The sequence below is a fragment of the Colius striatus genome, chromosome 3 (genome assembly GCF_028858725.1).
Source record: "Colius striatus isolate bColStr4 chromosome 3, bColStr4.1.hap1, whole genome shotgun sequence".
Classification (NCBI taxonomy): domain Eukaryota; kingdom Metazoa; phylum Chordata; class Aves; order Coliiformes; family Coliidae; genus Colius; species Colius striatus.
The window spans coordinates 90,758,526-90,771,533 of NC_084761.1; the positions used below are offsets into that span (position 1 = coordinate 90,758,526).

A 13,008-nucleotide genomic window follows, 5' to 3' on the forward strand; every position below is an offset into this window, starting at 1 on the left:
TCCCTTTATTCCCTTTCTGTGCCGTGCCACCGCTCCGGCGCCGGCCCATGCGCCGCGGGGCCCGGCGGCCGTGTGAGGAGCCGCGGCCGCCCCGCCCCTCTGCCCGCCTCCGCCCGCCCATTGGCTGCCGCTTCCCCGCCTCCCCGCCTCCGGCCGCGCGGCACGCGCCTCCCGCCCCATTGGCCCCTTCCTCGCCCTCATTTGCATGGCGCCCCGCGGACCAATCGGCGGCCGCTACCTGCTTAACATGCAAGAAGCCGGCCACTCAGCGAGCGCGGGGGCCGGGCCACCACGTGCTGTTGCTAAGCTTCGGCTTCTAAATTGTTACTATAGTGGCCAGCCAATGGGAGCGGGGGACGGGGATCTGTCAACATTCCCTGCCCCGGCCAGCGGAAAAGGAGGGGGTGCTCCGGCTGCCGATTGGCTGGGCCGCCTCCCTGCGTCCCGCCCCCGCGGCCAGTCGCGGCTGCCCATTGGCGGCGGGGGCTGCCCGTCGCCTGTGTGTCAAATGTAGGTTGAGAGAGGTGCCTTATAACCGGGGGCTTGGAAGTCCCCCGCGCGTGAACTCGGCGCGGTGCGGGACACGGGGCGACGGGGGGCTCGGGGTTCGGCACGGCACAGGCAGCCATGGAATTGAACTCTCTGTTAATTCTCCTGGAAGCGGCCGAGTACTTGGAGAGACGAGACCGAGGTACTGGGCGCAGGCGGGCAGTCCCTCAGTCACCCGCAGGCGCTCTCAGCCGCTCTCGGCCTTTGTTGTGTGGCGGCAGCGGCGGGCGGCCCGGGCCGGGGGAACCAGCCCCGGGCCCTCACCTGCCCGGGCGCCACGGGATTGACCCGGGCTTCGCCAGAGCCACGGCGCTGGGGGAGGAACGCTGCCCTTTCTCCTTGCTTGTTTTGGTTTTGGGGTGTTTTTTTGGTAAAAGCAGTCGGTTATTTTTGTGCCAAGCTCCGGATGGGGATGGTGTGTGTGTTGCAGCGCTCAGGACACCTCACACTTCTCTGTGTGTGGCAGTCGGTAATTGTATGGCAGTGCTCCTCTCCCCTCCCCCCCCAGCGCAGCGTGACAAGGGTTTGCATGATCCGCCTCGTTTTTAATGTGCACTCAAATAATCCTCCTAATTTCGGCACTTTTTTTTCCCCTTGAGGGTTTTTGGGTTGGTTTTTTTTTGGTTTACCCAGTTGTTTTGGGGTGCTTTTTTTTTTTTGTCTTGCTTCTTTAAGAGATGCCAGAATAAAATCCAAACAAATCAACCGGAAAAAATTCTGTTCTTTACCCTAGCGTTCCTGCAAAGGAGGAAAAAAATGCATGGAAAAAATATATTGCCACTAATGCTGACTTTGTCCCTAGAAGCAGAACATGGCTATGCATCAGTGTTACCCTTCGATAGTGACTATTCCAGAAAGAAAACAAAGGCAGGCACCATGGCCAGAAAATCCCAGAATAACAGGTAATAGCCGCACGGCTTTTTCAGAATGAATCGGCAGCTTTTCCAGTGTGTCTAGCTTATTTGCAGTGCATACATTTATGAAAAATAATCACTAATCCAGTGTCTTAGTTTCCCCCATCCCGGTAGTCGCCATTTTTTTCCTTGGATGGGCTTGGCTCTGTTTTGATCTCTCATATAAACACTGCCACGCGTACACCATCTCCTTAGTACTCACTGCACTTCTAAACCATCCGCCCTCATCGCTCCTTCTGCTCCGCGCTCACCGACAGCGAGCTTTTACTGCACATCTTAACACCGTAATCACCACCCAGACCTCTCTTTGCATGGCACTAATTTCCCCACCCCCCCACAGCCCCCCCCAGCATTTATTTATAAACCGCAGGCAGCGCTCGGGCCGCCTGCCCCCCGGCAGCCCGAGCACGGGCAGCCCCAGCACAGGCAACCCGGGGCTGCGGCGCTGCGCCGGCCGCTCGCAGGGGAGCGTGTGCGGGGCGGCGCGGCGCGGCGCGGGGACACCCACCCGCGCGCTTCAACTTCTCCTCTCGCTGTTAAGCAAGAAGGTGCCGGAGCGAACTTGACCTCTCCAGGGCTTCTGCCAGCTCGGCCGCCCGCCCCGCCGCATGCGGATCCGTCCAAGTGCATGCCTCGGTGGTTGTTTATCGCGATTATCGTCCGCCTCGTTGTCGCGGTAGCGGTGGTATCGTTGTTTTCCCCGCAGCCGCTACCTGTGCTGCGATGGCATGAGCGGAGGGGCTGCTGTGCGCAGGCTCTCTGCAGCTTTGTTTGCCGCTCGGGCAGCGGCTGTGTACGTGCAGGAGGCTGTCTTACAGGGACAGTGCCGGCCCCTGCCTGGGAGCTCCTCCAGCCCTCTGCTCTGCCTGCTCCGCTTTGCTCTAACAGGGCTGCTCGGAGAGGACCGAGGGCCGTGCCCAGCTGGGCCTGCTTCGCCCCTGAGAGGTGATGCTCTCCCAAACTCAGGCTGCGTTCTGCACGGTCGTGCTGGATGGTGGTTCCTGTAGAATAGCCTAAAATGAACTCGGCTTGCACGTGACTTGTTTTCCAAACGAGCCGTGAGTGTCGGCGGGCCCGCTCTGCTCTCGCCCCTCGGGCGGGCATCCCGCACGGCAGCGGGCAGCTGGGGCTGGGTGAGGGGCAGAGGGCCAGCACCTGCTCGTGGGGCACCTGAAGGTTGCAAAGCGAAATCAAAAGCTGGCGAGAGAAAAACACGAGCTGGTGAGCGCCCTGCTCATGCCCACTGCGACTGGGCAATGTGGCTTGGAGGTAACTGAGGGGGAGCGAATCGCTCCCCTACGCCCCTGCTCTGAGCAAGGCAACCATTTTGGGGGGTGTTACTTGCAGCACTCCTACATTTTTTGTTGTTTCAGTTGAATTCTTTGTCTCATGTTGGAGCACAGAGAAGACGTCAGTTCATTTTAAAAAAGAAAGTCAGCAGGAGTGGGAGGCGTGTCTTGTTTCCTGAGACACTTTGCCCCTGAAGATTTGTCATTATTTTCTGATAAAGTGTGCTTGCTGCCTTCCAAAAAAACTGAAACAGGTCCTATAGCAGTTTACAGCTGGAAATCCTCCTTCAGTTGTAGCGATTTCGTCCGTCCTGTCTCTGGCGTTCAAGAAATCTGTATTGCTTACAGAGCTATTATTCCATCGTTTCTGTTCTTAGGTCTCTTGTCATCCCCTGCAAAATAGTTATTTGTCTGAACTGTAAGCTGCTTTCAGGAGTTTTTAGGAGAGGATTTGTAATCTATCAAATACAGCAGAATTAAAAGATTTCTGGCTGTAGGTTTGCTAGCGTTATTAAAGCTGAGGCCACACACGTCTGCCGCTGTTACCTTCCTGATTTTCCTCTGCCTGTGGGTTTATATTTACCTGTTCAGTCTCTTGCTCAGATTCTCACTCTGTAGCAGTGGCAGCCTCAGAAATGCCCTCCTGCGGCATGCAGTGTGTGTTGTTTACTTACACTTTCTTTTCTTCTAGCTGCAGTGATTAGGGATGAGTTGTTTGTTTTACAGGACAGCAGAATGCTTGCTGAGAAAGGCTTTTGAGGGTGACCACCCTTGAAGGGGATGGTGGCTCACCTGATTCGGCTCCGGTGCCGGGCTGGGAATCGGAGATGCGTTGCTTTATGCAGCACCCTGCTCTTTCAGGGATGGAGGTGCAGCAGCAGGGCCCTGTGGGTACCTCTGCATGGTGTTTACTGACTTTGTACCCACATCTGCTCACGTCTGCCTGTGAGCTTAGATCTGAGGGGCAGAAGTTATCCTTGTGTTTGAACATCCAGCCTAACATGCGTGAGCTACGTTAGCATTGCTTGTTTATTATTATTGGGACCTTCCAGGCTTATTATTGGGTAGGAGCCCCAGACTACAGTCTGAATTTTTGGTAATACAGTTAAATCTTCCTAAGCAACTCAAAGATTAACAGAGGGAGACGACTGGCCAAAGTTCAGAGGATCTGGAGTGGTCGTTGGGCGATGTGAACCACCGGGCAAAGTGTTTGTCCACGTTGTTCCGCTTTAACCATTTTCCAAACGTGCGGGGTTTGGAGCATCAGACGTGGGCAGGCACGATTGCCTGCCTGTCCGAAATCTCTGCCTCCTTACTGTGTTGTTAAATGTGAAAATAGATACTTAAGATTGGAGGGGTAGGAAAGGAGCAGATAGCTGCATGTTTCAAAGCTGCAGGGGCTTTGTTGTTGTTTTCATTGTCTGTTTTTGTGTCTTGCTGCTTGCAGCATCCGATCAGGTTAAAAAGTGAGATGGAGATATACATACACGTTCAGCTTTTCGTACTTTGTGAGCTGTACATATATAAAAGCATGAAAAACATCTTCCTCCTCATTCTTGGGAAATCAGAAAAGATGGGAGGAGGGGAAAAACTGTCAGATGTGAGGAAGCCTGGTGTGCTGTACCCTTCTTCTTTGTTCTGTATTTTCTCCCCCATGTTGCCTGCCTGTGCGGGAGGAAGAGCGTACCCCAGGCAGTCCAGGTGTGCCAAGCGGCCGCTGCAGGCTCGAGGACGGGGCAGGGATGGCCTACAGCTGCCCCATAGTTCAGCGAGGGCACTGATGGACGTCCTCTGCCGAGGTGGTGGTGATGTTCGTGGAAGAAATCCTATCTTGAGACCTCCATCCTCTCGTCAAAGGTCTGGCCAGGCCCAGACCCTCAGGAGAAGGGGGAGGAAGGCTGCGTGCCCTTTGGACAGGATGCTCAGGTCTGGGCTGAAAGCTTACTGGCCTCTGGACTGTGACTAAGTGAGAAGTAATTTTGACAAGTTTGGATTCATGCAGGGAAAAATACTAGCAGAATTGCATTTAATTAACCAAAACCTGCAAGCCTTCTGTCCACTGCAGGAGCGTAACGTTTTTGCTTTGTCCACTGATAGCTTCGGGTCAAAACTGGAAGCGGTCATTAGCGGTTTGTTGCTAAACAATATTCTTTGGATTATTGGTAGAAGTCAGACACAATTTTTAGCCGTTTCTTTTTCACTTCTACATTACAATTCCTTGATTTCATATGTTTCTTCCTCACTCAGTTTCCTATGATGTGCCCTTTCCCATGTCACACAAACCAAACTGCGTTGTTTTCTCTCTCTTTCCGGTTTGCCGGTCGTACCGTATCCTCGGCTGAGATTCAGACTTGTTCCTCTCTGCTAGCTTTGACCAAAATCCTCTGGCAAGTGAAACTGGACTCTTGTTTTGCAAAGAGGCCAGGAGCTTGGAGAAAGGCATGAGATTGTCTTTTGGAGGGAGGTAAACCCAGGTCACATCTTCCTGTTACACTCGTGCTTATCATGTATTTGACCACAGTATAACAAATATCTCCTCTTCACAGAGCAGTGGCTGTAGTTCCTAAAGCAGTGCCGTGCAGCCTAATAATGTGAAGTTGGAATTAAAGAAAAGGCATCGAACAAACAGCTGGATTTAGTGCTTTGGAAATATTAATAACAAATACTCAAAAGTCTCCCCCCCCTCCCCAGGCTTGCTGTTTGATCCAAGGAAATGGGGAGGTAACACGTGCTCAATGTGCCGAGGAGGAACGTGACACACATCTGAAATTCGGTGACGTTTGCTCACAAGGGAAGGCACTTGGATAGAAAACCACACCAGCCTGCAGAGAACTGGGCTTGCTTCTGCCCTGGCTCTAACGACACTCGGCAGGTGTGGGGTGGTGTGAGCAGTGTGTGGGTGTGAGGTGCGTGTCCGTCTGTGCACGGGGGAGCTCAGGCAGATGATTTGCCACGGAAGGGTCAGAAATAAGGTAAAATGAAAACTAAAATCTCAGTGCTAGATGCCAGTCTACTGAGGTCACAGTTAAATTTACTTGCAGAGAAAGGAACTGGACGTTGGTGGTGCAGTGTGGTTGGCCTGTAAATTTAGGAGCTGATTTAGTGAAGGAGGGGGAGAAAAAGAAATGCTGGTTTATAAATATATCTTCTATATCTATTAATTAATATTTTTGCTCATGTGTTACATAAATAGACTTGTACTTTGTGCTGTGTTCTGGAAAAGGGTTATATCTAGAAAAAAAAAGATGAAAGCTACATTTAGTGTTTCAAATAAAAACAGAGCTTAATGTCCGAACTCCTCTGTTAATGTTGGCTCACAGTGAAGATCAACCTGTGGCTCGCTGAGTGAGCCCCTTGCTCTCTGCAGATGTTGTTCTGTGCCCACACAAAGCAGCTTAGGGATCAGAGCCTGATTTTTATGGGTTTTTTTTCCTTTTTTTCCCCCTTCTTTCTTTTTTTTTTGTGGAAGGCCAAGAATAAAACATTGCAAACCAGACTGTGCAGACACAGCTCCTTCGCTTTTTTGCCTGGCTTTCTGAATACGATAGATGTCTTTGGGTTTGCTTTCCTAAAGCTGGTGGCAGAGGGACAGCAATTGATAATCACCATGTTTGTTTTTAAAACTGATGCGTTTTAGTCATAATGTAATCCATCTCCCCAACTGGTCTGTCACCCCTAAAGAACTGCAGTGGGTCTGCCTTGCCTGGGAGTTGGAGTGCTTTGTGCAACTGAGGAAGACAAATGGCCACCGTGTTAGAAGTGTGTTTGGAGCTTGCTGCTGCAAACATGTGGCAGTGCAAACTTGAAGGAGCCAGAGCTCTGCAACAAGGCTGTGCCAGTGTGCCTGGTTCCCAGATCCCAGCTGAGTCTGCAGGGACAGTTACATTTTGCTATGAGGAGAATGCAAAAGTAATTTCTAGTGGATTAATTCCATACAAGCTGTTTCTTTGACAGGCTGTAAGCAACGTGTCTAGTTTAAAACAAAAAAAAACCCCTCAACCCAAACCCAGGAGTGACGAATACTGGACAGGACATGTGCTTATGCTCAGGTTTAGCATTGCACCACTCCTCATCTCTGGTGATTCAGGTGGTGAGCCGTAATGCTTTTGGATATATCCCATGGCAAGTTATAGATGTTGCCAGGGAATTCCCTAGAAGCAAATCAGGATCCTTCCAGTGCAAAGCTGTGTAGAAGTTACATCCAGACAAGGCTGTGGGTGTATGAGCTGCATGCTCATATACACCAGCCCACTTGGGAGTGGGAACTGGATGCAGACACATAACCTGTAGCACCTTGTCAAACTTCTTGCTCTGTTTGTTCTTACTCTTTTGGCCTGGACAGAAAGTGAAGTGCAGGCAGTGTAGTTCACATGTAGCTCTCCAAGTGCCATGCCATGTTAGATGGAGTTGTGCCCTTTGCACAGGGGTTGTAGAGCATCCTGCCAGCACCAGAAAGCCCTAGCACAGGCCAAGTGTTTGCCACTGCTTTAAACACTTTGTTAACTAGCCTGTTTTGCTCCCTGTAGTGCTTTAAAATTTGTTGGCAACTGGCAGCTGGGGTTAAACCACCACAGCAGTCCTGGCATCCATTATCATTGAGGAAGACATTTCAGCAGCGTTGCTGGTACGTCCCAGCTTTGGGCAGGAGCTGTGCTGGTTTCCTGCTGCCAAGGTGCACTGGCTGATGGGGCAGAGAGGTGGAGGAGGAGGTGAAAGTGTCTTAATAATGAAACAGGCAGCACACTGTGCATACAGTGAAACTGGAACCTAGTATGCATGTGGGCAGGTCCTGCTGGCTCACTGTAAACTGGTAGAAAGTGGACTTTGGGAAGGACTTGTCTGTGTTAGGCTTATCCATCACAGTTAGCACCCTGATTAAACAAACCAAATGCTCAAATGTAATACCTACAATTCTTGTTTGGATGAGGGTGGTGGAAGAGGACAGCTCTGGAGATACGCTGTTGGAAGTTGCAGAGCATCTTGCAGACAAACATCTGCATTTACTTGGCTCCTCCCCCTTCTTTCAAATCTTCCTTTGACAATTTATTAACAAAGAAAATTTAACTGCTGCTTCATAGCCTGTGATCTGTTTGGCATTTGCAAATGGAATATTAGGGCTGTCTCAGGTCTACAATGCAATCTAAGCATCAGCATTCCTTCTGAATCTGTGATTTTGCCGAGGATTTTATTTATTGTTGGCTTTTTCCATTTCTTTTTCTCTGAACCTTTTTATTGACACCATTCCTTCATTGCTGTCACCCAGGTTTTGCCTGGAGATAGAGAACTCAGTATAGTGAACTTAAGCTAAACATCAGAAATCTTCCATCTCTTGCAGTTTCTTTTGAAGGGCTTTACAGACCATTTGTCTGAAACACAGGCATATTATCTGTCTCTTCTATATAAATGTGTATATATCCATCTCCTTAGTCTTGACTTACATCTGCCTTGTACTGAAGTATTAAAAGACTCAATTTAGAAACAGAAGTAGTGCTTGGGGTACTGGTTTGTATGCAAACCAGTTATTGTGGGTTTTTTTCCTCACTTCAGGTTGCATGAAGAGCAGTAGGACGTGGATATACCTGTAATATGCTGTTCTGTAGACAGTGAAAGTGAGAACAAACAGTATTTAGATAGAGGTTCATCTCTTCTGAAAAGAAACCCAACAAAACCCCATTGTGCTTGTAATAGGGTATTTAACTTGCTCTGTAGATGGAGCAACTGTCAGGTAAATGTCAAAGCTCTTGCTTTTGATTCCTGGATGCCAAAAGGGTATCTGCAGAGGCACATGTTCGCTGCTGCTCTGTTTTGTTGGTGGCATGACCAGGGGTCAGCTGTGCCCCTCCAGAGCTGGTCTGGCAGGACATGTGCCAGGCTGACACCAAGGTCACTCCTCACAAACCAGAGGTGCCTCCTAGGTGTGCTGCATGCAGGAGGGCTTCCAGCTGCTCACTGCATCCTCTCTTAGCCCAGCAAAATACTCCATGCAGATGTTTCTCCCACTGGCGCACGCTCACCAGAGCTGGGCCTGAGCTCTGCCACAGCAGGCAGCTCGGAAGGTGCCAGTTACAGTGGTTGTGTTCATCTTCCTGCATCATTGCCGAAAGTGGCCAAGAGGTCATGCCATAGGGATGAATCTAGACCAGCCTGAATTTCCTCTCTCTTCCAGAGTTCCCTGCAAACGGTGTCTTTGTGCTTTGGACAGGCCTGTTGGGAGTGTTTGGGGAGAATGGTTCTCTCCTGAAGGTGTCATTTTCTGTGTATTTTCATAAATGTTGGTGGATTTGGCAGAGTGTTTGTCACTTTCCATGACGAGATTCGTAGAGAAAAAGTTTTATCTCTTTTCTGCATGTGTAGGAGTGGAAAATAAAAGCAATATCCTCTTATTATGGTGAAAGGGCAAAGGCAGTAAATCACAGCAAACCCAACGCACCTTGACCGGTTTATGTAGCACAGAATGTGTAAGGAAACTTTCAGTGTTGCTGCATTGGTCAGGAGCAGTTACACGACACTGTGGGAATGCACACAGTACCTGGTTGTGGCTCACTTGATGCCACAAGCTTAAAAAAGTAATGAAAGCATTCATATGGTCTTCAGAAAAAAGATACAAAGTTGATATAGCTGGTGTCTTGGTTGCAGCACTGAGATGCTTCCCAGTGAAAGTGGATTAACGGCAGTGCTGAACCTTGTGAGCTGTGGAGTTTTCCTGCAGAGGGGCAGTTTGCCTCATTCCATGCAGGATCAGGAGCTGCACCAGCCTGAAATAAATTGCTAGTTGGTTTGTTCACTGGGTATTTCTTTGTATGAGCTTTGCTTTCTTTTTCCCCTCTCTATGGCTGGAGAGATGCCTGTGTCATCAGTAACTCCCAGCCAGTCGGCAGCATCCAGCTGCATGCGTGTGTGTGCTGGCGGAGAGGCAGAGCAGCCTGCTGCAGGGCAGATCCTGCATTCCTGCAGGAAGACTTTCTCACCCTGTGATGCCCCTGCTCACTTGACAGCTGCCACTGCCTTTCTGTCTTTTGATCCTTTGGTACTGGGCATGTTTTCAGTGGGACAAAACCAAAAGTCCGGGAAGTTGCTGGTTTTGAAGTTGCGACAAGAACTTCGTTTTATTGGGGAGTGTTTTTAGTCTGAGCTGTATAAACAAATACAATCACTATTTTCAGGTGGAGCAATTAAAAAAAAAACCCAAACCTTAATCCTCCAAGAAGTTAGGGCTGCCTTCTAATAGCAAAAACCCCTGAGATATTGGTTGTGAAAAGCAGCCATCTCAAATCTAGCACATTGGAAGAGAGCAACATACTGATGTGGTCGCTTCAGAGACTGTGATTTCTTTCTCTTTTTTGCCTGTTTTTAGACCCAGAAGAAGTAAGAGGATTCCTCCTTTTTTTTTTTGTCTCATTAAGATGACAACAGCACCAGGGGTGGTTAGCTGCTGGTTTTTCTTTCAGCTTCTCTGTGGGCTTGAAAGCTGTCTTTCTGGGTGCTTTTTCCTCTTACCCATTTACCATTTAGATCTTCTAACACCTTCTGCCCCCTCATAATTTTTCTTCACAGCTGAAAGTCTTGTGGGCTGTTTTTATTACTAACCTGCTCATTTTTTTTTTAATGTCCAATTCTGGCTCTGAATCTATTGAATGTTAATAAATGCAGATTTATTATAATTCCCCACCCCAAACCCACGGTTTACTCATGAAAATCAAGTTGATACCTTGAAGAATCTAAAGGATGTAAAAGTGAACCAATTTAACAGCAAAACTGTTTCATAATCTGTATAAGTACATCTTTTAGAGAGCTCTTTTACAGCTTGTGCAGATGTTGGCTTTTAAATATTCTAAACTCTGGTTTATTTATCATTTTGTCTAATATTTCTTTTCTCTTTTTAATAGGTCATCACACAACGAACTAGAAAAACATAGGTAAGTCTTGAGAAAAAGCAAATTAAGAGATGTGTGTTTGAGTTCAGAATTACCATGCTTATTGAGGAATATTTTGTTGAAATCGTTTTGATTCTGCACTGAATAGTTTATTAAGCTGGATTTCTTAAAATCAACTGAAGCCTGACAGGTATAATATTGTCTGGCTTTTTTTCCTCTTGTTTGGGATGTTATTTTTTGAGACGTCCCTGATAATGAGCTTTGGGCTGATTGATGGTGTCACTGGTTAACTGTAATGTTACTAATAAAGAATTTGATTGCAGCAACTGTTTGCTAGAGGTGTTAAACACTCTAAGTACAATAAAAGTCGGATTGTGATGAGGGTGGACGATTTTTCAGGGAACAATGTGTCACACGGGGTTATTCTATGTTGGTTTTTTCTGAAGTATGCCTAAAGTGCAGTTAATATTCATCTTGCATGTAAGTACCTACAGCTGTGTTTTGCCCCTCTGTCTGCTTCCTTGCTGGTACACATCCTGTCCAAAGAGCTGTGTGTGGGCCAGACATCAGCAAGTGCAGAGCTGCAGCCCTGGCTGTGTGTCCCCAGTGCTGTGAAAAGCTCTGCTTACTTACCGAGGACGTTCATTAGGCCCCGGGGACCTGGTTTTTAAAGAACTCATGTTTGCTCGGTTTTAGAGGCAGTGTTTACCATCTATTGTATCTTGTCAGAGTTTGTTTGCAGAAGGGCTTTTTTAGCTGTAGAAATCTCCCAGGGTATGGTGCCCTGCAGGTGCCCACAGAGAGCTGCTGAGTGCAGAAGGTGCCTGTCTTTTCACCATCTCTGGGCTCACCTGTCTTTTACTTACCACCCAGGCACCAGGACAAACTCTCTTTTGGGTAGTTTTTTTTGTTGTTTTTCATGTAGTTTCTGGTCTTTCAGGTTTCATGCATCCCAAGAGAGCAAGCAGTGTGTGTATGTGTGTATGTATGAATCTGAGTTAACCCTATTTGCATGCTTCTAAATACGGGCAACGTGGTTGGTGGCACGAGATTGAACTCACAGGGGGGTTTTGTGTGTTGTTCTGTGGCTGCAGTTAGGTAGCAGCTAGACCATCACTTCCCTTGCATGCCTACATGCTTTCCTTGTTTAATTGTAATATGAGTAAACTACAGCTCTGCCTAATAGCCACGTGGTCATCCTAGAGATGAGAGGAACTGGGGAAGGCTCAGGCTCACAAATGCAGGCCTGGGCTGCAGAATGCCGTGCATTGGCTAAGGCAGTGAAGTCAGCTGGCATAACTTCTGCTGACAGAATCTTCAGGAAAATAACTTCATGAAAAACTCTGTCCTTCAGTCACACTTCTTGAAAAGAGAAGAAAATCTTTGGCCCCAACTGTGCTTTTTTCTCACTTTCATTTTTATCCCCATCTCCTTTCTAGATACTCTGTTCCATCTCTTCCTTTTCCCCTGCCTCATCATTACTGACTTCTTGTCATCCAAACTACAGATTCCCTTTTTTTTTTCCCCTTCCAGTCATTTTTATAACCCAAGCATGGAGTTGCCTCTTCTTCCCTCTGCTCTGCCTTAACATGTTTAAGCAACAGAGTAAATGAGGCACAGCAGCATTTGCAGCGAGATGCAGGAGCATCTATTCATTATTCACCCTCTGCTCTCGCTTTCAGTTCTGTGTCGTATCTTTGTCATAGCTGCACCATATACTATTTGCTTTGCCACCTTCTTGTTCTCTGCCATGTCTAGGTCAAAATAGGTAAACTGCAAGGTATGTCTTGTGATTATACAACTAATATTTGTAGCCGCTGCTGCTTGCTGTACCTCCTACAGTTAGGCTATACTTGAAGCCAGCTTTTTACTGCTCCTGGTGAGACCCTGCAGGTTAGTGCAAGAGCCCTGTGTGTGCAAATGGGTGCTCACAGAAGCAGATGAGGTGTGGACAATCCCAGTTACCTCATCTCTTGCTGTGAAGGCCTCTTGTAATTTTAATTTTTTCGTTAACACCCTCCTCCTCCAGCACTGTGGGTGTACGTGCTGATCATACCAACCCTACTGTTTTTCACTCTCTTTTACTAAAAATTGCATTGAATCTTGTAAAGTTTAATGGAAGATTCCCAGCTATAGTGTAGCAGCTGGTCCTTGGAGCAGAACCCATCCTCTTCCCCCAGCACAGCCCTGCCCTGCCAGCTCAGAAGCACTGGATGTTGATTTTGGAAGGGAATCCTTTCCAGGACCAGCGCCCTTGAGTCACCACTGCCATGATGCTGCTGCTTGAGACACACTTGGTTATCTCACAGGAACCTGACAAGAGGAGATGGCTACTCATGTCCTCCTCCTCGTCCAGTCCCTTATGTGGTGTCTGTGGGAAGG

The 13,008-nt window shown here is 48.2% G+C and overlaps 1 protein-coding gene across 2 annotated transcripts in view; it reads left to right on the top strand.

The window, feature by feature from the left end:
• Window positions 1-516: 516 nt before the first annotated feature.
• The window catches only part of MXD4 (MAX dimerization protein 4), a 39,342-nt gene continuing 26,850 nt past the window's right edge, over window positions 517-13,008 (top strand). The window contains exons 1-3 of one of the 2 annotated variants that reach the window (XM_061993098.1): window positions 517-691; window positions 1,283-1,451; window positions 10,639-10,668. In XM_061993098.1, the coding sequence (XP_061849082.1) occupies window positions 628-691; window positions 1,283-1,451; window positions 10,639-10,668 (263 nt within the window). In that variant the 5' untranslated portion in view covers window positions 517-627. The remainder of the gene's footprint in view (window positions 692-1,282; window positions 1,452-10,638; window positions 10,669-13,008) is intronic. The other variant, XM_061993100.1, reaches the window with a different exon arrangement.